This window comes from Epinephelus fuscoguttatus, linkage group LG3 (assembly GCF_011397635.1).
Source record: "Epinephelus fuscoguttatus linkage group LG3, E.fuscoguttatus.final_Chr_v1".
Taxonomy (NCBI): domain Eukaryota; kingdom Metazoa; phylum Chordata; class Actinopteri; order Perciformes; family Serranidae; genus Epinephelus; species Epinephelus fuscoguttatus.
The window spans coordinates 9,356,682-9,381,334 of NC_064754.1; the positions used below are offsets into that span (position 1 = coordinate 9,356,682).

At 43.1% G+C, this 24,653-nt stretch overlaps 1 protein-coding gene across 3 annotated transcripts; it reads left to right on the top strand.

The window, feature by feature from the left end:
- The first annotated feature begins 200 nt into the window (after nucleotides 1–200).
- LOC125885953 (bromodomain-containing protein 4-like) lies at nucleotides 201–23,628 on the top strand. 3 transcript variants are annotated; one of them, XM_049571821.1, is made up of 22 exons: nucleotides 201–290; nucleotides 3,169–3,321; nucleotides 6,629–6,870; nucleotides 6,969–7,061; nucleotides 8,217–8,354; nucleotides 8,504–8,633; nucleotides 9,278–9,633; nucleotides 9,720–10,091; nucleotides 10,622–10,750; nucleotides 12,398–12,619; nucleotides 12,796–13,019; nucleotides 13,103–13,203; nucleotides 13,295–13,552; nucleotides 15,601–15,699; nucleotides 15,812–16,198; nucleotides 16,495–17,103; nucleotides 18,219–18,319; nucleotides 18,528–18,648; nucleotides 18,908–19,041; nucleotides 19,143–19,333; nucleotides 21,237–21,480; nucleotides 21,569–23,628. In XM_049571821.1, exons 3-22 carry the CDS (start codon nucleotides 6,742–6,744, stop codon nucleotides 21,635–21,637), a joined length of 4,107 nt encoding a protein of 1,368 aa, XP_049427778.1. In that variant the 5' UTR covers nucleotides 201–290; nucleotides 3,169–3,321; nucleotides 6,629–6,741; the 3' UTR covers nucleotides 21,638–23,628. The 3 variants fall into 3 exon arrangements, with proteins under 3 accessions (XP_049427778.1, XP_049427781.1, XP_049427779.1); XM_049571824.1 differs by having other exon boundaries at nucleotides 21,240–21,480; XM_049571822.1 differs by having other exon boundaries at nucleotides 15,604–15,699.
- The last annotated feature ends 1,025 nt before the right edge of the window (nucleotides 23,629–24,653 follow it).

The following is a 24,653-nucleotide window of genomic DNA, read 5'->3' on the forward strand; positions in this document are numbered from 1 at the left end:
TGCATAATGAATATATCTTTATTCTCTTATTTATTTCTGGCATCTTTATTAAAGCAAAGTGACCAAAGACACAATCTGTGTGGAGGACACCTACCTGAGTATCGCTGAAATCATTACGAGGTATTGCATGATGTTGCCCCGGGGGAAGAGGCGGAGCTGCGGGTGACATTTCGGCTGACAACACCTTCGACCCGCCCCCGTGCGTCTGACGTCATTTACGTCGAAAGGGACTGTTTGTTCTGGATTTGGGGCGAGGAAGGTCTGCGAGCGCTGACAACCGACTGAAGAAGGTAAAAATAGCATTTTACGCCTTTCCATGGATGACATTGGTATATGAAACGAAAGCGTACAACCCCGGGGATCCGGTAAAACGTTTACAACGGACATCGGGGGCGTATTTCGCGCGCTGTCAGTGTGCGCTTCGGCAAGCGGAGCATGAGCTGTCTTCGCAGGCCTTGCACCGGTTCGGGCACACGAGATAGATGATTTTTTGTCTTTTAAATCAGCGCGATTTGGTGTTATTGTGCATATTCCGTGTTGTGTCTTCCTCCTCGCGGTACTCGCGTTAAGGTCGTTTTCGTGGCACGGGACCCTCCGTGCTGTCAGTGTGCACGTTAGCTGCAGGTCGGTATCATGCTAACCAGTTAGCTGCTAGGCTGTTTGTTTGTAGCCCCGTAGGCCGTATTCGTGACATAAGTTACGTCCTCTTGGCAGCGTAGTTTACGCGCGATGGCGCAGGAGCTCATGTGAAGTGCGACGTACGTCATTTCGAGAATATCAATCCCGTCCAAGTTGTATTCTGAAAGGCCGTTTACGTGCGGAGCTGTCAGCTGCTCACAGTGGACATGGCGATGTACTGTCATGGAAGGTTAGCAAGGCGAAGGTAGAGAGCGAAGTTGTTTCTGAAAAAATGTGTCTTTGTGTCCACTTGTGTCGATAAGTAACGTTATTCATGGCACTTAGCATCGTTAGCTTCCTAGCTAGCGTCACCGGTGGAATGAAGAATCTGCTACGTGATACGAAATAGTGGCAAAATGGCTGATAAATTTTGTAGAATAATTGATTAATGGGTCAAAGCGCGTTTCTTCGCTTCACTGTCTCGACCGTTGGTGTTTTATTTAAATTAACTGCGACATTTCTACACTATGTGAACGCATTTGCATCGTGTCGAGACTGTGTAGCTTCTCAAGGTATGGTTGGATTTTTAAAAAAGCCTTAAGGCTAAAGCGTCAGCCACAGTCTACTAGTCAGTTCACATTTACATTAATATATGTTAACAGTAAGGTAGAAGGGTACCTCAGGTTAAAATGGCATAAATCACAACATTGGACATTGTGTACTAAGAGGTCTGTTTCCATGCACAGTCCATCTAAGAAGCTTATTCTAGATTCTTGTGGTGTAGATTAATGCCTGGAGGCTTGTTGACGACAACAGTTTCATTATCTGATGTGACACTATTTGTTTTGGTTTCTGTAGGAAAGAGCCAGATTCCCAGCATGATGCAATTAAAATGTCTTTAACAGCTTGTGATATGGACCTGTAGCAGAAGATGGGCATGTATGTCACAATATTTGCGTTCACATAAACAAATTTAATTTTCTTTCAACATAAAGATTTAGGTATTTGTGGAGGAAATTCAGCATTTATTAAGGGAGGAAAATGTCAGCTCACGACAGGCTGAAGACAAGCTCTTGTCTCTGCTTGTACCTAGACAGACTGTCCGTCAGAGAACTTCCAAAAAAATGACCTTTGAGCCCTGTGACATACACTATCAAACGGCATCCAGATCAGTAATGGTTCAAGGTCAGGGTTCACTGTATGCATCCATAAGACCGTGGAAATTACAGAACTCACATCCTCGTCAGCTAGCTTTTCATAAAACTAAAATATATATCCACACAAGGTATACTATAGCACAAAAATTATAATACGTCAACAATTTTTTTACGTGCATATTTGAAAACGAAGCTAACAGAGCCACTAAAATACTGATGATGATAATAATGTTCTTCTTACAAACCTTCTCATTGTTCTACCTGATTCCCTGGGGAATAATGAAGAGAACATACCAAAACATTCCATATTCAACCATGATATGTGCACCTTAACTTGGGATAACAAAGTCCGTGAAGACATAGATTGTCGGCAGAATCAGTAGACACATCCATAAGGGTCTCTTGCTTGCACAACATATTGATAATTACACTACAGGGGTGTAGAAACATCAGATAGGGTGCAAGGTGAAGGGTTATGACATCTCAAAAACCTCTATTAAAGCATCAAAGCTGGGTCAAGATGCTGTCTTGGGTTAAGAATTGTGTACCGTGTATTACAAAACGTGTAAGTCTCAGCTCATCTGGACAGTTCCAGTTAGAGAGAGGTCATTCCCAGGAGAAATTCACAAACATTTTTTGATTAACTCTGATTAACTGTTGGTGGATCCCTTTTAAAAATTGTACAGGATGAATGGAAAAGAGGTGCAGCCTCAAATGATCTGGTTAGAGCAATGTTTCCCAACATTTTCCCGTAAAGGACCCAATTCTATTATTAAATAAGCTGACAACCCCTGACTAAGTGATATGATAATGGATTTTTCATTTAATATTCAGTGCATAACGACAACAGTATAGAATGACTGATAAACTGTACAGTTAACCCAAATAGTAAACCCAATAACTGCAGGAAGTGTGTATGTAAAAGGAGCAATTTGAATGGATTTTGAGCAGATTATTTCCTGTAAATAGAAAGATGTTTTCCTGATATTTTTAGTAACTTTTTATATGATTCTTTCTCTCTCTGTATTGTCTATTTTTTTATTTAATAACCATACATAGTTAATGGTTTCTCTTCTGAGAAAGAAAAAGATTTATTTTAAGTTTATGTTTAATAACAAACTAAACTTTAAAAATAACATTTTCATTTAGTTTTCTTCACAGAAATTTATGAAAGGCTGAGATTTGGATTTGTATATAGTTTTAAAAAGTTCTCTTTAACCTCTTAAAATCAAGAAGGCCTTTTGACTCCCTCATGAAGCTTTGGCAACCCATAGTGGGGTTAGGGACCCACAGCCTGGCCAAATGTTTACCTGGTAGTGTATTCTGAGGTTAGTTGAAAACAACTTGGCCGATTTTAATCCGGCACCATCTTTTCTTTATATCTCTCTCTCAGGCGTGACACTCGGCCCTCTATCTGTGTGTTGTGGTTTCCTTGCCCCCCAGCGTGTCACTGAAAAACCTCCAGTGTTACCTCAGGAAATCGTCGCCCCATCAGCTGAGATATGATCCCGCAATTGGATTAGATCGCAGCTGCATAGCAACAAACGTGAGTGTCTGGAAAGTCATTTGTCTTTTTGATATTCAGGTGTGTCAGAATTGACTACTTGGTCTACTAAGGCCTTGATAATGAAAATGTTTCACTCACCAGTGGCAACATTTTGGTCATTTCTGCACTTAATAGCCTCAGTTTGTGAAGTAAAATGTTATTATTGTTGTCATTATTATCATTATCTTGTTTCATTTGCTTACACCATATGAAGCCAAAGGAAATGGCATCTGCCAGTGTTTTGTTTGTCACTACTAGGGTTGCAATGGTATTAGATTTTCACAGAACAGTCATCGTTTTGGTTTCACAGTGTTACAGAATTTATATTATTATTAGTCAGAATGACTCAAAGAAATAAAAACAACAGGCTTATTTTTGGTTGAACAAATGTTTTAATACTTTAATTGAAACTTGAAACCATTTTGTTAATGGAAGTACGTGTATAAATCGTCCCCTTTGAAAATATCCCAACTTAAGGGGAGATTCATCGTTTAGTTGCATTTTTTTTTCAGTATCATAGATAAGCAAATGTACAGTCTGATAACCGTCAACTTTTGTATCACGGTAAACCCTGAAGCCTGTATATCGCTGCAACCCTCGTCAGTACATCTGGATAATGCAGTGATGCACTGATCATGTTATCACGCTAAATTAATTTTCCTTATTAAGGCTTTTGATTGGTCAGTATCTATTTCCTAGTTAAAAATTTCCATAGACTTTCTACTAATACACGATTACCTGACATTAAAGCTGGAGTAGGCATAAATCTGGAAAAGGCAAAAAAAAAAAAAAAAAAAATCTTATTTCATTGTAGAATTGCCTGAAGCGCATTCCCCTCAGCCTCTCCTTGCCCGTCTCTGTTTATCAGAACCCACAGTTTGTCTGCTTTGCTCACCCTTGTTGTGGACTGCTTGGCCAGGAGGAGAGCAGGCAGCAGCTCCGGAGTCATGGACCTTTAGTCGGCAGCTATAAAGGCTCGAATTGGGCCAGTGCAAACCCCTTGGCACCAGGTGTCACAGCGAGCTGGTAGCCAGCAGCAGCGCCGGGTCTAACCTGTGTAATGGCAGTAACAGAAAGTTTGCTGATCAGGCAGGAGGTCTGTACTGCCGGTCCCCTGGTGCTGGGGTTTGAGCTGCTGGATTCTGATTTCTGCAGCTGCTGACTGGGAGGTTCGTCTCTCGAGCTGCTGCATGTTCTTCTCCCGGCACGTTGTTCTATAGAGGCAAGGAGCGAGGCAGGGGACACACTGAGATTCGAGGATCTAGTTAACATTAGCTACATAAATGTGAACTTGAATTTGCAGCCATGAGCCTTTGGCTATGGTTCGCAGGAGGCTAAACTATTAGCAACATTGACACGTGTTTTATTTCATTTATTGTCAGGCTGACCTTTAGACTATATTTTTGATAAGTCAGTATTCCTGTTTTGGGTTGCTTTGCAGTGTAGGTAACTGCAGTTATTGCCTATGCTGGAATAGCAACTTTCTCAGTAGGTTTCTCAACCATTGAAACAGCGCTTTTACAGAAAGTATGTGCATGTGTATGTGCATTCTTAGAACGGCCTTTAGGAACACCCGATACCTTAGGAAATGACCTGTGATTGGCTGCCATTGGCTTCCCAGTCTCCCATCGTAGCCTAGATTTTCTGTAGCCTAAAAACAGAGCCAAGAGGAGGTGCAGAAGCCTAGTTTTCTCTCAGACCTCTTGAATTACAATAAGCTCAAAGTTAATTATGTTTTTTTTTGCCTAGTGACACCAAAACAAAACTGCCTACCTGAGGTTTAACTGTAAATTGTAACATTCTGCTATAGTACTGTTGAATAGACTGACCTTGCTTATGCATGATATAACTGGGCGGACCCTTTGTAAATAAAGGTATTATCCAGCACAGTAATTGCGTGTTAATGTGTACTTGATAAGTGACGCTATTACTCACCAATTACCATTGGGAAAACAAATTTTGTCACTGCAGTTCGACCTACAGCCCAGGCTCCTTCTTTTATAACTCTCTGATCGATATCCAAACATCTTTGCCGTCCATCTGATACCACTAACATTGTACTGACTAGTAAAATAACAGCCTCTTACTTTTCATGGCATACGTTCAGCTGTTTTCTATTTGTTTTAAAATTGTGTCATCCATATTTATAACTAATGTCCTATTTCAAATGTTACCTGGCAACTGATCTTCAAAAAGAAAGCTTGAGACATTTCTCTTCCAACTTCCTTTCAGTCTCTGCTCTCCACCCTGCCATACATTATTACATATGACAGCATCTGAGTGTTGCGTGTGTTATGAACGTGAGGTTTTACCTTATTTTGTCCAGCCTCTTTGTTTCGTATTAAGCTCTTAGATCATTTTGAACATTATTGGGATGCTAGATGATATTGATATTTTTGTATTGCAATTCAATAACAAATACAGGTATCTGCTGTACATCAAAATGAACAGTAACATAAAGGATCAGAAATCATATCTTGTGGAAATTTCATGCTAACACAGGATGTTCACCGATATACACTTAAGTTTTGATGATGATTTACATGCAACAGCATCGTGGTATAGTCACCTGCACTGTTATTTCTTTTAGTGGCTTCACACTATCTGTGCACTTTGAGTCTAATGTAATACAGTATGACTTATTGTAAACCAGAGTTAGTGTTTTTTGCATTTTGATAGCGTTATACTCATACCTAATGTCTCATAGCTCGAGTGGTAGAAGTGTAGAAATCTGTAATATGTTTACATTTTTTACGTACACTTCCATCTGATGAGGCAGAAAGGCTGCATGTGAACAGTCTTTATTTGATCTTACGCCATGAGTCAGTATTTATGCTGAGCTTTTGACATCAATTTAACAGGTTGTAATTGGTCTGGAATTCATCCATTTGTTGGCGCATGTAAACAGAGACGTGTGTCTTCAGCACATGATGCCTTTTTTAAGACGAACTACAACAAGGGAGAGAATTTCAACCACATTAAGAGAAATTCAGTTGTTCTCAGAGCAGCTACAATCCCAAAGATGAGATGGTGTAGACCTCGCCAGGTTGTCTCCCTCTCACATACCCGATGCCATTGAAGGTGTAGTCTTAAAGCAACATGCAAACACTGCAGAGTGACAATAAGACTGAGAGTGAAGGAAACTGCTTAATATTGGGTTGATGTGGTTATGGGCTTATTTCAGATTTGAGATGTGGTTGTGGTTTGTATTTTGAGAACACTGAATCAGAGTTGGCTTCACTAACAAGCGCAGTAATGGTAACAGTAGTGGCAGCCGTGATGATTCTTTTGTTGATTGTCCTTTCAGATAGTTGAGTGAGGAGTGTAATGGCCTGAGGGGGGTCTCCCCCGGTCCCACCTGCCTGAGCCAGGTCCTATCTACTCAAACTGTCCTATCAGTCACTGCAACCCACCACCGCGATGGGAGACGGACTGGAGGCTGGCAGCAGCCAGAACCCTCCCTCTGCCCCGCCGACTCTCTCCTTCAACCCTCCACCCCCAGAAACATGGAACCCCTCCAGACCCAAACGACAGACCAACCAGCTACAGGTACGGAGATTTCTGTTTGTGTGTTTGTACATGTGTAAACTGTGTCTGGTGTGTGGACTTGAATTAATTGATTTTTGTATGATTGTGCTCTCTTTCAGTTCCTGCTTAAAGAGGTGTTGAAGACATTGTGGAAACACCACTTTGCATGGCCCTTTCAAGCTCCTGTAGATGCCATCAAACTCAATTTACCTGTGAGTCGTGTGTCTGTGTGTTTGCGTGCCTGTAGTGAAAGTCCAGAAACACTTTGATGGCATCAGAATTTCTATCAAATTATTTTTTTAATTGATTCTCCAGAAAAAGCTGTGACGTGCTTCCTCATATCTAGTCCACACTACTTGACTTAAGCCCTGATTTTCCACTCGCTAACAGTTTATGGAGCTCCAAAACAAAAGCCTCACATAAGAAGCAAATCGGCGTTGGCTGTGCTTCAAAGACTCGGCTCACAGATGCATTGAAGACGTTTCCTAGATATCTAGCAGGCTATATATCTGGACCTCTCAGGGACCTGTCAGCAAGCTACAGCCAATGAGAGTGCAAGGCATAGGTTGAGGGTAAACCTGAAGGCGGGGTCGCCCGCAACAATAGGAGTTTTACTGTAGCCTGCATGTTGCATCCGCAATATGGACCAAAGTTGTTGTTGCAGCTAGGAGAGCCAGGCTATAAATAGTAAAGATGGGGAAATCGGCTATTGTGTGAACATGTGTGCCAATGACAACAAAAAATTCTGTCTCATGCATGGTATTACATCATTTCCTGTGTCACTTCTGGCATGTGTCCAATTTCTTAGTTTTTTGGTTAATGTTGCTGTTTTAAAAGTGCCTCTTCTGCATGACTGCAGGGCCTGACAACAACGTTCAATACCATGAAAATAATTCAGTTTCACTTATTCCCATGTAGTATTTACACTGTTTTAAAACCTTATTTTGAAAAGCAGATGTAGTTAGAATACGGGGGCAGTCTGTGGCAGCTGGTTTGACCACGGAGATGTAAGTGACGGCTGGCTTGATGCAGAAACATCCGACGCTGCCCATGGACCACCCCAAAGGCACAGGAGGACCAGTTGATCTAGCTCTGCTGATGAGAAAAAGACTGCTGTCAAGCTAGCTGTCACTTGCATCTCATGGTCAAACTAGCCAACACTAAAGTTGGACACAACACATGCACAGCAGAGCGAAATTTTGGCGAAAACTAACCTGGTGTTCTGGTGACAAGGTTGATATAAATCATGTATGTTCAACTCATAAATGATAGTTTTGACAAAGCAAACTTCGTCTTTTTTTCCACATTCTTTTGTCAGAAAAAGATAAAAATCTAATACTCTCTACCTGCTCTCCTTCTCCCCGAAGGACTACTACAAGATCATCAAGACCCCGATGGACATGGGCACGATAAAAAAACGTCTGGAGAACAATTACTACTGGAATGCCCAGGAGTGCATCCAAGACTTCAACACAATGTTCACAAACTGCTACATCTACAACAAGGTCAGCCACTAGCCACATGAGTTCTGGTTTCATGTGACTTCCCTGAACTTGGAATTTAGGTGATGAAGCAAGATGTTTTCCTTCCCAAGGAAAGCATCTGCACAAAGAGCTCATGCCATCTAAAAATGTGTATGTGTTTGTGTGTTTAGCCTGGGGATGATATTGTCCTAATGGCGGAGGCCTTGGAAAAAGTCTTTCTCCACAAGATCACAGAGATGCCGCAGGAGGAGAAGGAGATCACTGTGGTCACCAAGGGACGTCGAGGCAGACGAGAAGGAGGTATGAGTTAAGGATGTAATATGGGCTGTAGGATGTCAGTGCTGTATTTGTTGCCTTAAATCATCCCTCCTCTGTTAAGAAGCAAAGGTTATGACAGGTGTGATTGTTTTTGTTCCAAGTAAATGGTACTTACCTAACCAGCCAAGCTTGTATGTACAGTTCTTATGCTTTCTGTACTTGTTTTCCCTCTTCATCAGCTACACCTTGATTGTTTTAGGCTTGTCGCACCATTGTTGAACGTTTTGTAGTCCCTCAGACAGTTTTAAGCTAAAGGTGTGGATAAGTGTTTCTATGTCTCCGTGCCAACAGCTGCTGTGGCCAGAGGCATACTGTTTTTGAGTTGTCCTCTCATCCATCTCATTCTCGCAAACACAATATCTCATAAACACCTTATGGGAATTTCTTTAAATTAGGCACAAACATCCACTTGGACTCAAGAATGAACTGAATATAATTTGATGGTTAGGGTCAAAGGTCAAGGTCACTGGGACCTCATGTCCACCCCATTTTCATGAAGAGGTTACACAAGAATTCTGTAACTGTAACTTGAATGGTTCGCGGAGGTGGACAGCAGCGAGGTGGTAATTGTAGTTATCCTTTATTTCATCTTTGTGATCTTCTTGTGTTTATGTTCTCCCTTCCAGGTGTGATCAGCAAGTCAGAGTCAGGCCAAGACTCATCGTCCCCCTCCACCACCCCACACACACGGGGCTTTTCATCCCCTTCAACCACCCCACACACCCGGACTGCACCCACCCCTCAAGGCCCTCCCGCCCTGTCCCTGGCTCAGCCTCTGGCTCTGCCCATGGCTCTGGCCCAGGCTCAGCCCCCACGTGTGCCTCCTACACCCGCTTCCCACGCACCCCATCTGGGTCCCCCATTTCCCCTCTCAACACCTGACGTCCTGGCCCAGGGCATGACCTCTGTTCCCCCTCCAGCCCCGACACACCCAGGCCTCCATCCTGCCCCGATGCTGCAGAGCTCCCCCGCCCTCGTCAAGGTAAGGAGAAGTCATTATTTATTAATAATTAATCACAAGCTCATGTGTTGTCATTCTCTAACCTCTGATCTCTGATGTTCCAACAGCAAAGAAAGAGCCAGAAGAGGAAAGCAGACACCACCACACCCACAGCCAACGACCAGCTCAGTGAATCATCTCCCGTCTCTGCTGAGACTCGGCCGCGGCGAGAGAGCAGCCGCCCGTCTAAGACACCCAAAAAAGACACCTCGCAGCCGGACTCTCAGCATCACCTGGGAGGCGGTTTGGAGACGGGAGGGACAGTTACGCAGAAGCGACAGGATCAGTTGCGTTTTTGCGCACGCCTCGTCAGAGAGATGCTGTCTAAGAAACATGTAGCATATGCTTGGCCCTTCTACAAGCCTGTTGATGTAAAAGCTCTTGGCCTTCACGACTACCATGACATCATCAAGCACCCCATGGATCTCAGCACCATCAAGGTGATTTTATTAGGATTGGTTTATCATGTAATGGAGCAGTTTCAGCTGCCAAGACAATACCTAGGTTTTGATCCACATGCCAAAATGAGGTTTATTTGTATTCCTTTTAGCTCAAGGCTAGTTTCCCAAGGATCCATATTTTAACAAAGCACAGTGTCTCTTTTTGGTACTTGTCAACTTTATAGATGCCGTTTGGTTGGTACAAAGAAAATATCCAGGTTGAAATACACTCCATTCCTTCAGCAGTTGCTCTTCCTGAGGTTTCTACCGTTTTTTTCCCCATTAAAGGGTTTTTCTGGGGGGAGTTTTTCCTTATCCGCTGTGAGGGTCCAAAGGACAGAGGGATGTCGTATGCTGTAAAGCCCTGTGAGGCAAATTGTGATTTGTGATATTGGGCTTTATAAATAAAATTGATTGATTGATTGATTCAGCAGGGCACAGCTTTTTTTTAGGTTCAACAAATAAAGAATACATTTTAAAGAATTTGGATAAGTTTTGTTCACGGCAGTGCGTTTGTTTGTCTCCTGCAGAAAAAGCTAGACAACAGACAATACAGAGACCCTCAAGAACTTGCAGCAGACGTTCGGTTGATGTTCTCCAACTGTTACAAGTACAATCCCCCGGACCATGATGTGGTCAACATGGCACGCAAATTACAGGTAATCATCATGTCACACATGTAGTGCAATCCATAATGAATATTATATACACTGTATGACCAGGGTCAGATTACCTTCCACTCCTGTTGTGTATGTGCATTGTGTATGTATTTGTAAGTTGTTTGTGTTTACATAATTAAAGCTACACTTGGTAACTTTTAGAAAAAATAACTTTTTGTCATTTTTGCTGAAACTATCGGACAGTAGACTGTTTTCATGCTGTTCAAGTGCAGTCCCACATAAAAATGATTTTACCTGTCATTTATGAGCAGGCCACATAAGTTCCTTGTAGACCTACATGGTACAAGGATAAGAAACTTCTGTTTTTGTGTTATTGGCTGATTAATTGGCTATCAGCTTTTTCCTGATCCAAACTATCGTTGTTATATCAGCCATTAAAAATCCACTGTCTCTAACACACTGTAAGCATGTGAATCACGGTGCTTCAATTTGGCTCTACTGTTTTCAACATCCGCGATCCTCTAATACAAGCGACCGAAATGAGTTTCCTCCATTGGGTGGCTGGGCTCAGCCTTAGAGATAGGGTAAGGAGCTCCAACATCTGGAGGGAGCTTGCGGTAGAGTCGCTGCTCCTTCACATCGAAAGGGGTCAGTTGAGGTGGTTCGGGTGTCTGATCAGGATGCCTCCTGGGTGCCTCCTGTTAGAAGTGTTTCAGGCATGTCCCACCGGTAGGAGGCCCCGGGGCAGACCCAGAACACACTGGAGGGATTACATATCTCATCTGGCCTGGGAAAATGGCACAATACAATAACAGAATCTTGATTCATATTTGATCAGCGCTATAGTTCATGAGCAGTGGTTGACATGAATGACTCATTAGCCTCTTTTCCACTGCCAGATTTTTTGTGAATGTTGGGCCGTCAGCTTGGGGGCGTTTAGACACACACAGCCGGATTGGCGAGTTGATCCGAGGCGCCAAATTTTCCGCCTCGTAGTTTAAACACACCTAGGCGGCCTTCTGCGACAGGAGGGGCTGTTGAAGACTTGTGGGAGGAGCTGTTGATGACGCTGCCCATGTGACCCACTGGCGGTGGATAAACAGGAAACAGCTGATAGCAGGAATTAGCGAGAGAATCGCAGAAGGACTGACCAGCCGCAGCTTCCCTCCTACATCACTGTTTACGTCACATGCTGAGCTACACGTTTTGTTACTTGCTCACGCCCCCCATTGCCCCGAAAAAGGCGCATTCTGTATAAACAAAAGTAGGCAGGTGGCATTTTGCTGCATTCCCCGATTTTGTTTTTATACTGCCAATGCTGAAAAAAGACTGATTGGGCTTTCCTGCAGATTTGTACAATTCCTATCTAAAAAGGGCCTATGGCTCTGATTGGTTGTTTCCATTTATGTGCTGTAAAGCCATTAGAAGCATTATGAGGAGGCAGACGAACATGATTTTTTCCACAGACTGTCTCATACTACTATGTGGATATCGTAAAACTTTCAGCAATTATGACAAAAACTACCGCTAGAATAAAAGTGTGAATGGTTGGGAACTGTTAACTGGTTCCATTTTAGATCCAGTTCTGAAATACCCTCGCTCATTGTTCCCATGTATGTATTGAACGTATTGGTTTGTGCTTCATGTAGCGTTCACAATTTGTCCTGATGTCCTCTATCCTAACAGGACGTGTTTGAGATGCGCTTTGCCAAAATGCCTGATGAGCCAGAGGAACCCGCCCCTGTTCCCACCCCGTCATCGGCCCTCCACCCTGCCCCCTCCACTCGACAAGCCCCGCCTCCTTCTGCTGTCTCGGAAGACGACAGCTCCAGTTCGTCCGAATCGGAGTCCTCGGGAGGAGACTCAGAACACGAAAGGCAACATCGGTTGGCTGAGTTACAGGAACAGGTTAGAGGATGGAAAATGAAGGGGGAGGGAGGCTTATGAGACAACAGGTGGGTGGGCCACGCAGAACAGCTTTGCCGAACGTGGGTGAATGCTGCGACACGGAGACGCAAATGTGCAGGATGCTGTCTTTTCGTCTCGTAAGACCCCCACTGTGTGTGTGTGTTTGTGTCCTCTAGCTCAAAGCTGTCCATGAACAGCTGGCAGCACTCTCACAGCCCCCGGCCAGCAAGCCCAAGAAGAAGGAGCGGGAGAAGAAGGAGAAGAAGAAAGAAAAGCACAAGAAGAAGATGGGATCTGAGGAACCTGTGGAGGCGCCTCCGTCTGTGATGCTTCAGACATCTAAGAAAAGCAAGAGCAGCAAGGATCCAATAATTGGAAAGAAGGAACGAAAAAAGACGGGGTAGGTGTCACAGAGGCAATAAGATAAATAATATTACTGTAGCTGTGTCAGCTGGAGCTAATCTTATCATTTTACAATTACAGTAAGAAAGAAGGAGTTAAAAACAGTCGTCCAGCTGCGCCCCCTCAGCCTGTGCCAACTCCTCTCGTCCCCTCGGCCTCTCTTGAAGCAGAAGATGAAATAGGTAATGAGAGATGTGTTAAGCAGGATTTCTTGTTTGAAAGTGTCCTCAACCATGACCCAGTATCAACCTGCTGTTATGTTTTCCCCACCAGAAGCATTTGGGGGCGTGTCAGTCGAAAGGTGCAAGCCGATGTCGTACGAGGAGAAGCGCCAGCTGAGCCTGGACATCAACAAGCTGCCCGGTGACAAACTGGGCCGCGTGGTGCACATAATCCAAACGCGTGAGCCTTCGCTGAAGAACTCCAACCCGGACGAGATCGAGATCGACTTCGAGACGTTGAAGCCCTCCACGCTGAGAGAGCTGGAGAAATACGTTTCCAGCTGCCTCAAGAAGAAGAAGAAGCCGTCAGGTAGGCTGTTTGTATGAGTGCTCAGCACTTCCTGTATGGTTGTCAGGAGACTTTTGTGATTCTGACAGTTCTCACCTGAGTCATAGCACATTAAGGTCCTGTTCTACCACTCAATTAAAGGCGATGTCACTGTTTGGCAGAGAAACATTTCAAGGCTACATACTGTTTAAAGAGTTGTTAATCCTGTTATACATCCCACAGGATCGACTGCTTGTGAATGCGATTTGTGTGATCCAAATAAGTGAATCAAAGCAAACACAATCGTTAGTTTCACTTTCATTTACACATTTGCTGTCATGTCACAGACAATGCTGGAACACGGTTTCCTTGAACATCAGTTTGAAAACATTGCGTCTAATTAAGTACATGTTTGCTATATTGTTATGTACAGTATGATGCTATCTGAAAAATGTTGAAGGAATATTTGCAAATAGTTTGCGAAATATGCTTGTTTGCTTTCTCTGGGAGGGTAAGGATGTTTTTACACTTGGTCCTTTTCAGCCCTCTGAACGGACTCAGAGCCGAGATTCTGCATTTTTTTGTGCTTATGTGGACAATACATTCAGATGTAAGAACTCAGACCCCTCGGTTCGCTACAAGGTGCAGTTCGCTTTACCTGTGCCTTGTGAATACAAAGTGCTTCAGGTTCACTTTGCTCTTTGCTGCTGTGTTTAGCCCTCTAGATCACATGCTATTGCACTGGGACGCTTGAAAAAAACAGAGGAAACTACGTCGGCCTGTAACGTGCGCAAGGACTCAGGATGAGGAGTAGTTTGGTCCACAAAAGATACTGCACGTCTCCAGACGTAGACTGTAGAATACATCAAATGGCAACAGTCTACAGCACAGAAACACTACGGGTGTCCAATTTTAAGTTCATCTAAAAGTGAAGGGCTTCATAACCGCACTGCAGTGGCACGTCAAAGTGAAAACAGAACTATGTCAGTATATATGATACATAGGCTATAGTGTGAACAGAAAAAGGACTGAGGCTTCATCAGAGCTGAAGCTGCCAGAAAGAGAATTGAGTCCTCTTTTCAATGTACTGATAATGTGAACACAAAAAGAACTGAGTCTTTTTTCTCTCAGTCCATTTTTTGGTGCACTTTAAGAGGACTGAGTTTGGTTCATTTAAAAAGGACTATATGTGAAAACACCTTTAGATAAGAAGATTAATGTTACTTTCATATCTGTATTTTAATTATAAAAGGTTGTCTACAGGTCCTTAAACTGTCTTATAATATCTTTAATTCAATTTATAAATATTAATCCTCAAAAGTCATTTATTAGTCTTTAATTTCTGACGTCTCAGTTTCCACAAACATTTCATTTCATTTCATTTATCCATATATTTAAAAAAAATTCTCAACATGATTCAGGCTCTTCTGTGTGAAAGTCCTCATTTCTATAATTACAAACTATAAAACCTACTACTGAATGTAATCCTGTCTTTTACTATATATTTGCACTTACCTGATGGCAAATTGTTAATCAAGCTGAAACATTCAAATAACTATTTTCCCACATAAAACCTTCCTCTGCACAGGGCTAGATATAGGCTATATTACTTGGCTTTATACTCACCTGCAGTGCTTGATTAAGATAAAGATGATTTGTCCAAAAATCTGTCTTAAATTTGGTTTAAAAATGTCTTGAATAAAGTCTCTGATACCTGTAGACACCCTGGATTTGGCTACAAAGCATAAAGATCTGAAATGGGGGGAAACAGCTAGCCTGGCTCTGTCCTGGCTGTATCCTGATATCTTGAGTATTATCTCCTCATCTAACTCTCCACCACAGAGCGAATAAGCTTATTTCTCAAAATGTCAAACTTTTGCTTTAAATTATTATTTTGATTTCATCCAGGTACAACGGCCCTATTAACAAGCCATCGGGTGTGTTGTAAAGGAATATAACTCCCTGCATTTACTTGAATGTAATCAATGTGAGGAATCACTGCACAGACCTCCCCAATGAGACTTTTTCCCCAGTGTTTTTCTTTTTTCTTCAGAATGGTTGCTGAATGTTTCGGTTGTGTGTTGTTGCAGTAGAGAAGTCTCTGGAAATGACAAATGTGACAAAGATGAAGACAGGATCCTCATCTTCAGGCAGCAGTGACTCCTCTGACAGTGAAGACTCTGAGAATGGTAACGTCGTGCACACACATCGTCAGGGTATTGTTTTTGAGAAACAGTATTCTTCAGCATATCAGCTTTCTTCACATTTCCTCTGTATGTATTGTATACCTTCGTCCACCAGGGCTGGTTCCCAAGATGCAGAAGAAGGTCTTGTCTAACAAAGACACCAAGAGGCTGCACCAAATGACCCACAGTAGCGGAGCGGGCCCAGTCCCTCCTCAGCCTCAGCCCCAGGTTCAGCCTCAAGTGGTCCAGTCCAAACCACCGTTTGTCCCCCCTCCTCCTGTTCAGTCTTTAGACTCCTCACAGCTATTGAGCTCTGGATTTGATCCTCTGGCTCAGTTCATGAACCCTCATCTGACGCAGTCGAACACAGAGCCCAATCCAACCATTACTACTGCTGGTGCACCTGTCGTGTCTGGCCTCCTCAATGCAAACACACCCACCGGCCAGACGCCCACTGAGACACACCCTTTCCTAAACCAACATCCTATCATACCTTCACCAGGTATGTGACTTCAGTTCAACTTCTGTCTGTGTAGTTAATTTTAGAAATGGACAAGAATCTGACAGTATTCATTTTGGGGTTGCATGCAGTGATTATTTCCATCATCAATCTGTTGACTCACAGTAACCACTTTTGTTGCACGATTTAATATCTCAAAAATAATTGTGAAAAACTCATTTTAAAACCATTTCTGATGCAGTAATAAAAAATAACTATGGAAGTCCGCCCTTTAAAGAGCAATTAATTTATTCATTTTACTTCTGCTGCTGACCATGTTCCATCTCTCTCTCTTGCAGCGATCCACAATGCTCTTCCCCAGCAACCATCGAGACCTAGCAACCGAGCAGCAGCACTTCCTCCAAAACCCTCACAGCCCCCCGCGTCCTCGCTCCCCTCCCTGCCTCCAGCCACCTCGCCCCAGCTTCAGCCTACTCTTCCACTCACTCTGCCCCAGCCCGTTCCTCGCCCCCGCGTCCCTTCACCCCCGTCGCACGGCATCTTGGGCACCCTCTCGGCACAACCTCCCCAAGCCCTGCTGGAGGACGACGAAGAGCCAACTCCCACCAGTTCTCAAACCCCGCCCCTCAGTCAAGTTCACACCTTCTTGCAGTCACTCCAGGCCCGACCCACCGCGCCAACGCAGCCGCTGCATACGCACACGCATTCGCCTGCGCAGGGCGCCTCTCAGCTGATGGTGTCGATGCACACACAGGCTGTGACAACCCCGACCCCCGCCCTGACACAGAGACACAGCTCAGGCCACGCGCACATGCGCCAGCCGTTCCCACCTACACATACATCAGCGTCACAGCAGCAGAAGGGGGTGGCCCTGCAGCAGAAGGTACAACAGATGCAACATCAACAACAGCCATCGCCACGCAGCAAAGCAGAGCCTTTCTCAACAGGTAAGAAGTCTATAAAGTGGTAGAGGTTATAATAATCAGAGTGAATAAAAACATATATTTCTGTTCCACAAATATTTTTTTTCTGACAGTAAAAAGTTTTCAGTAAGAAGATGAGCGCACATTGGCAGGTGCTGGGTTAGTGGCCCATTTCCGATATGCTGAAAATTATAGGAGAGACACTGATTCGTAATATGAATCTGCTGTACAGTGTATTCTGTGTTTTTATTGGTTTAAATCATCGGGTCTGTTTGTTTTGGAGAGGAAGAGACCTCTGTGGAGAAGTTTGACCTGGTTCCCATATGCAATCCTCAACGCTAGATGACACTAAATACCCCTTAATCTTACACACTGTTCCTTGAAGTAAAAGCAGGAATACAGGTTATAAACTAGAAAAGCACTCAGAGAGGGCAGACCTCCGCCAAGCAGCTCAGATTTCCCGCCATTTTATTATTTTATCCACTTCACTTCAACCTTTCATCTGTTCCTTGTCCCATTATCAACCTTTCCTGAAAATTTTATCAAAATCCGTTCAGATCTTTTTGAGTTATTTTGCAGACAAACAAACAGACCAACGCCAGCGAAAACATAACCTCCGTGGTGGAGGTAATAAACAGTTGCTGATGGGGGTTAAGACTAAGTGAAGTGAACAGTTTTGCAGCAAAGTAGTACAATTAAATCTTAAACACCACCCAAATACTCAAAGCATTTGCAGGGAGAACTAAGTGGGGCTCTACTTTTAATACATACAGCACAGTGTTGTCTTGTTTGTCGTCCGTGACAGTAAAACTTAGGTTAAATATATTGTGTCATACCTACGTCTGGCTACATTGTGGAGCAAGCTAGCTTCCTCAAAAAGGACAGCTACAACCTACAAGCCGATGGTCTCTATTGAAGCACTGCAGTATTCTCTGCAGTGGTAAACAGTACTTTAACATTAAAGCACTTATGCCTTTTTGGATCATTTTATTCTGAGATTGAGATTATTTCTGTTTACAAAATTGACCCTTATGTTTTGGAATCACTAGACGTAATCTTATCATACCTGGTACTGCACATTTAATGTTTGCTGTGAGTTAAAAAGAGGAGTTTTTGCAATATTTGTTCTGTTCCTCTAGGTTGCCTGCGTGAGAGTCCCTCTCCCCTGATGATGCATTCTCCTCAGATGCCTCAGTTCCACACAATGGGACAGCAGTCACCTTCACAGACCAAGAAACATGTGAGCGAGCGCCTTTATTTTAATGCTGTGTGTGTGTATTGACTGTGTGTGCTCGCAAAAAAAATCTGCTGTGCCTCATTTACATGGGTGTATTTTGAGCCAGTTGAAGGTTTAATAAAAGTCCTCAATTTCAATGCTGAAAACATGTTTTTGTTTTGTTTTTGAGTCTTGATAATAGTCTGTTATTGTGCTCTGTGTCTGCCTGTAGGAGCAGAGGTCCAACCTGGTGGCAGTCAAAGAAGAGAAGCCTTCGCAGTCGCCAGTCCTGCCCCCCTCGCCGTTCAGCCCTGCCATGCGTCAAGACACACACAAACACGACAGCAAACACAGTGAGAGCAACGTCTTGTTTTATCAAAATTCTGGTTACCAGAGCTGAGTGAGGTGTCAGAACATGTCAGAGAGCACGAGAAGCTACCTGCAGTCAAAGGCGTGTCATTCTTTTTGTTACTTTGAATTCAGAAAAATTTGTGTGCTTCCTACCAAACTTATCAACAGCTACTTTAGGAGACATTATTGCTTATGATCCTTTCTCTGATAATTTAAGTTACATCTGTATGTATTGTTAATCCCCACTTATGTCTCCCTCAGGATTAGACCTGAAGCCATTGGATGGTTCTCGCCCAAGTTCTCGCCTCCCTGACTCCCCAGCTCCACCCTGCTCCCAGCAAGACAACAAAATCAAGCAAGAGCCCAAAACTCCTATTGCTCCCAAGAAGACACAGGTGTGTGTGAGTGTGAGAGATGAGAAGATCCATACAACTCCTTCTGGTTCGTCTGTTTGCTGTCATTCTCTGACCCCCTTCTGTCTCCTGTCTGCTCGCAGGATGTGAAGTTAAAGAACATGGGTTCCTGGGCCAGCCTGGCTCAGAGGTCTCAGTCCACGCCGGCGTCCTCCGTGCGCTCCTCCAGCGACAGCTTTGAACAGTTCAGACGGGCCGCCAGGGAGAAGGAGGAGAGGGAGAGGCAGCTGAAAGCACAGGCTGAACAGGCCAGGAGAGAGCAAGAAAAGCTACGGTAGGTGTGAGGACAAAGGAGAAGTGTGTAATGAGTCATCAGCATGAGTCACTGTCTCAGAAGGAGATATAGAGACTTCCTGAGAAATGATCAGAGGTTTGAAAATTACACCAGTTATCATCACATTCAACGAGCCACCTCCATTTTTTTTATGAGTACTTCAATTTTTTATTTTTTCATATATGCCTTGCTTTCTTTCCAAGCAGTGATTGCTTTTCATTAATTTCAGTAAAGAATTTAACACAACTCGGAGACTTGAACATTCCTTGAGATAGGTAATCCTCTCAGTGAACTTCTTGTCCAGTGTCACTGCGTGTTCACTTTGAAAAAGGGTCATAAATGTGCCCTCATTGTTTACGCAGCTCAAAATGTTAGACATTCCCCACAAATCACACTTTCATCTGCAGCTTTTAACTCAAGTTCTTCAAGCTTCAAATCAGCCGACACATCAGAGTTGTATTTTAATACTGCACTGAAAGACTGTAAAGCAAAAGCTGCTTGCAGTGTGTAAAATTTAAAAGAAAACTGTTGTGCTTTGAAAAATGGATCTATTTATACATCCCAAAACAACTTTTAGTCAGTGATTTCCAGGAGACAGGACTCCAGACTAACTTTTCCCCACAACTTTCTCAGTTGGTTGCACCTTTATTTTGTTAAATATTATATAGACATAGCCTGTCAGCAGTGAAGGCTGCCGTGCCACAGTCAGGTTGAGAGGCTGGAGCTGCTGCTCCGGTGATTGCGCAGAGCTGTGTGGCAAGCTTAAGGCAGCAGATACTACCGAAGTTGTAGTAAACATCACAGTCCTCCACACTAAAGGTGTCCTGCTGTTTGAAACAAAAGTTCCTAGATGTAACTGCAGGCGTATGAGTATGAGAAATATAAGAAGAGGAACAGGGAGTGAAACTGGGGCTTGACGCAAGCCAGAGATGTGACCAAATGATCATTAAAATGCAGTGCAGTGATGACCGTTCATACCACACATCCATGAGGCAGACCTGCCAATGTGTACTCAACCCAGGTTGGACCCTTTCATTTGCGTCAGCCGTCACATTACTCTGTCACTGAGAGAGGAACATCCAGTCTGCAGTGTAGTTCTTAAACTTCACTGATAAGTCAGAGAATTGTACAGTTAAATTCATGATGTACATGAGTGTAACACTCTGTGTAGGCAGTTAACTTTCAAACCATGGTGTAATGTTGCATTTTAACCACAGTAAGTAAGCATTAGTAGTAAAATCCATACCTTCACAGCCCTGTGTGTCAGTCTGTGAAACCCAGTATTGGTTCAGCAACCACTCCATCACATCCTTACACTGACCTTCCCGTGTAATCAATCTACCATTTTTTAATTTCACAGTAATTAGTATCTAGTTCCTGACATGTTGAGGCAGAGGGTACTTGCTGTAGCTCTGGTTGAGAGTGAGAGGCTGTCAGCAAATAGTTTGTTGGGCACAGGGAAACAGAGATCTGTGTGGATACATGAGACCCTAAAAAAGAGGGTGGATCATGGGGAGTACCACCGGTTGGTCCAGGAGCTTCTCCTCCATGATGGACGCTTCCAGGCATATTTACAGATGACTTGGTGGCAGTCTGACAATCTGCTGTCTGTCGTCGGGCTGTATAGCTCTGGGTATCCAGCAGCTACTACCACAAGTTTCTCTTCCATTGTTTACCAACTGTAAACTTGTCGTGACCACCACAGAAGGCCCGCCTCTCAAATCATCCGATCAGACAATGGGAAAAAAGATGACCCAAAAAAGAGATGGCGTGGGGCGCTTTTCCGCTTTGAGTTGAAGTTTTTTCAGGTCATGGAGTTCAGAGCGCTCTGGCAAAAACGCTGAAACACCTTCTGTATGATCGGGGTCTCACTTTTTACTCCTGTTTTTTGTTTTGTTTGTAGTAGCCGTGATGACGAGGACACCATAGAGCAAGCTCGTCGAGCGCAAGAAGATGCCCGCCGTCGCCAGGAGCAACAGTCACCGCTTGCTCCCACACCTCCGGCTTCCACCCCGCCCACTCACTCCCCACAGGCCCCACCCACACAGCCACAGGCGCCGCCCACACCCTCCTCTGCGACGCAGAACACTCTCGACCAGAGGGAGATGGCACGCCGCCGCGAGCAGGAGAGGCGCAGGAGAGAGGCGGTACGCACAAAACTAAAAAAGGAAACACTAATTCTTGATTTCTAAACCAAGTCTTTAACACTTCTTGTTCTTCTCTTCTGTCTTGCAGATGGCCGACACCATTGACATCAACTTCCAGAGCGACCTGATGGCCATTTTTGAAGAGAATCTGTTCTGAAAGGGAAAAAGCAGATGATAGGAGTGAGAGACGGACCTATAGACACACATACGTAAATAACATCAGTACAAACATGCATATAAACCACGATGCTCTGATATACACGGTCGCTGCTCACACACACTCGCACACACACACACTCACACACACACACACACACACACACACTCACACACACACACACACACACTCACAGACTTGATAGTAACTGTCCCTTTCTCTCAGTAGTTGAAACAGCTGGCTTGTGTCATGTGAATGAGAGGGGGGAAGTGAAACTGAAATAAGCAGCCCTGTTTTCCTCCAACCTCAGATACGTTTTGGTGTCTGGCTTGGCGTTATGGTTGCTGGTTCTGGGTCTCCCGGAGCGACAGGTGGAAAACGGAGAGCGAAATAATCAGATAGTCGGCTCCCTCAGGGGAAACGAGAAAGGCAGAATGAAAAGGAGGGGACAGAACTTTTACATTTTTAAAATAAAATAATGGCGGCGAAGAGGATTTAATTTAAGAAATTGTGTGGAAAATTTACGAAAAACCTTGTTCTCTAATGTCTAAGAGAAGAGAAGAGGGTTTTAAAGGAACGGGTGAACAAATTACAAATGGACAGATCACTTTTTGTTTTTTCCTCTCTCCTAATCTCGTCTCTGTTTTTATTTTATTTTAAGTTGGACTTTAACTGGGAGGGGGGGCGGGCTGGTGTGGTCTAGTTTGTCAGGTCCAGTGGTCATCTGAGAGTCGGTTGTTTTCTCAGGACACAGTGGGAACGCAACACCCCGGCCACATTCACACACTTTTGTAAGGCATCTTTCCTCCCTTCACCTCCTTCTGTTTCTCTCTCTTCAGTCACTAATTGGAGAGGTGGAGGCTTCAACCTGTTGAACATCCGGGGGGCGATGAGGAGGGAAACGATGGCATTTTAAAAGTTTCAGAGTGTGTCCTTTGCCTTAGCGCTCTGGCCTGTAAACTAACAATCATACCCTACAAATTATACATATTATATATATAAATAGATACATGAATATATATTATATACGACGAAACGTCAACGAAAACGAACATGAGAGGAATTTGGATTTCGGGGAGCAAAGCTCGTCTCTGTGTTCATCTCTGAGCTCTGGTTTTGATTTTGTAGAATTTACTGTAAAGAAGAAAAAAAACTTTTTTATGATTCTATTGAGAGGATTGTTTTTCGTCTGTCTTATTCTCTCTCATACCTTTTCTGTTTTTTTTTCTCAACTCTATGCCAAAACCAATCTATTGAGTGCTGAAAGTTCATTCACATTTTTTACATGTAAAATGCATCTTCTTTTCACTTTATATTAAAGGCTATGTTTTTATTGCTATTTAATTTTCCTTTATCCCCTTTTTAAATCCGACGTCACGCAGCAGTTTGCTCTGTTATAGTTTGAAGAAGCGGTTCCAAAATCATTGTACGTCACTTCCTTACCAGGCCCCATCATTCTGCAGCTGCACTTAACTCTTTCATTAGTTGCATCTTCTCTTTTTTTATTATTTCCTTTCATCATGTACATGTTTTTAGTCTCTCTTAGCCATCTCGTCCACCACTATCTCCCTCACAGCTTCTCCAGTCTGTATAATAGGTTCTTGTTTGTCTCTCTTGTCTTTTAGTTTTTATTTTTAAAAATGTTTTCATCGTCCATAATCTGTTTTTGGGATGTCGTGTGCCATTGTGTTTTTCTGGAAGCGGGAGGTTTTCTCGGTTTCCGTAGGTTGGCCCAGAGATCTGTGAGTGTTTTCGATTCTATAATCGCTTTCTTTTCTTTCTTTTTTTTTAATGTTTCATTCATTTCTTTTCCCTTTTCATATTTGATTGTTTTGAGTTTATTTTGTTCTCTTTTCCCTTTGCTATTTTTTCCTCTTGATTTATTTTACCCCAGAACAACCTGTTGGTATGTTGGTGAGTGAGGCATTGAGGTCAATAGATTCATCTTGTTCAGATTATGGAGTACAACATCTTTTTTTAAGAAAAGTATTAAAATAATATTTAAAAAAAAGTTTAAAAATCTTGTATTTGTGTTTTTGTCTTATGCACACATAAACTGTGTTTCTCTGGTCTTAATTGTGAGCTGCAATGATCCAGTTTCAGCCAAAGGGGGGCGCTATAAAGAAAGAAGTACAGTTGGAGCACATTGACTGCTTTGAACACAGCATACCCCATGTAGCCAAAAGTATGTGGACAACCCTGTCCAGAGATTCAAGTCCATGGCTTTGATTTGATGATTTCTATTAGAAATTTAAAAGCACAACAAGTGAAAAACACGTCTGCCCAGAGTGGTCTTGGATGAAAATAGTACATGATAAAATACAAATATATGGAAACAAACAAATTACAATAAACCGACTTGTCTTTGCAACTCCTTGCAGCATGGTTCAGATTTCCTTCCTCAAAGGTGAACCATCAACTCTTCCTACAAGTCCATCTTAACTTTGTTTGCTCTGTTATAGTTTGAAGAAGCGGTTCCAAAATCATTGTACTTCACTACCTTACCAGGCCCCATCATTCTGCGGCTGCACTTAACATTTGAATTAAATTAAAGGTCCAGTGTGTAGGATTTAGGAGGATATATTGGTAAAAATGGAATATAAATATGTTTTCTTTAGTGTATAATCACAGAAAATAAGAATTGTGTTTTCATTACTTTGGAATTAACTGTTTATGTCTACACAAGGAGCGATTCCTCGTCCACTGAGTCCACTATGTTGCAATGCCATGTTTCTACAGTAGCTCAGAACAGACAAACTAAACACTAGTTCTAGAAAGGGACATTTGCATTTCTGCGTTGGCCACTGTAAGTAACAGTCCCTCCATGACGAGCTGACAACACTTATTTGCATCATGAAACTGCTGTATTCAGTGTTTTTACTTGATTAATGACGAGAACCGACCTTTCGCTAAGCCCCGCCCCTTTGTATTGGTCCGTCAAGCTGTCGCAGTAAGCATGAAGCCCACACTGTAATGAACTGCACTACCTGAAGAAATATATTTTTGGGAAAATGAA

What these genes read in the sequence shown, in the direction of transcription:
- LOC125885953 (XM_049571821.1), top strand. Translation starts at nt 6,742, where the DNA reads ATGGGAGACGGACTGGAGGCTGGCAGCAGCCAGAACCCTCCCTCTGCC. An exon ending in CCATCAAACTCAATTTACCT is followed by an intron (nt 7,062 to 8,216) that starts GTGAGTCGTGTG and finishes TTCTCCCCGAAG; the next exon opens with GACTACTACAAGATCATCAA. An exon ending in TGAAGCAGAAGATGAAATAG is followed by an intron (nt 13,204 to 13,294) that starts GTAATGAGAGAT and finishes TTTCCCCACCAG; the next exon opens with AAGCATTTGGGGGCGTGTCA.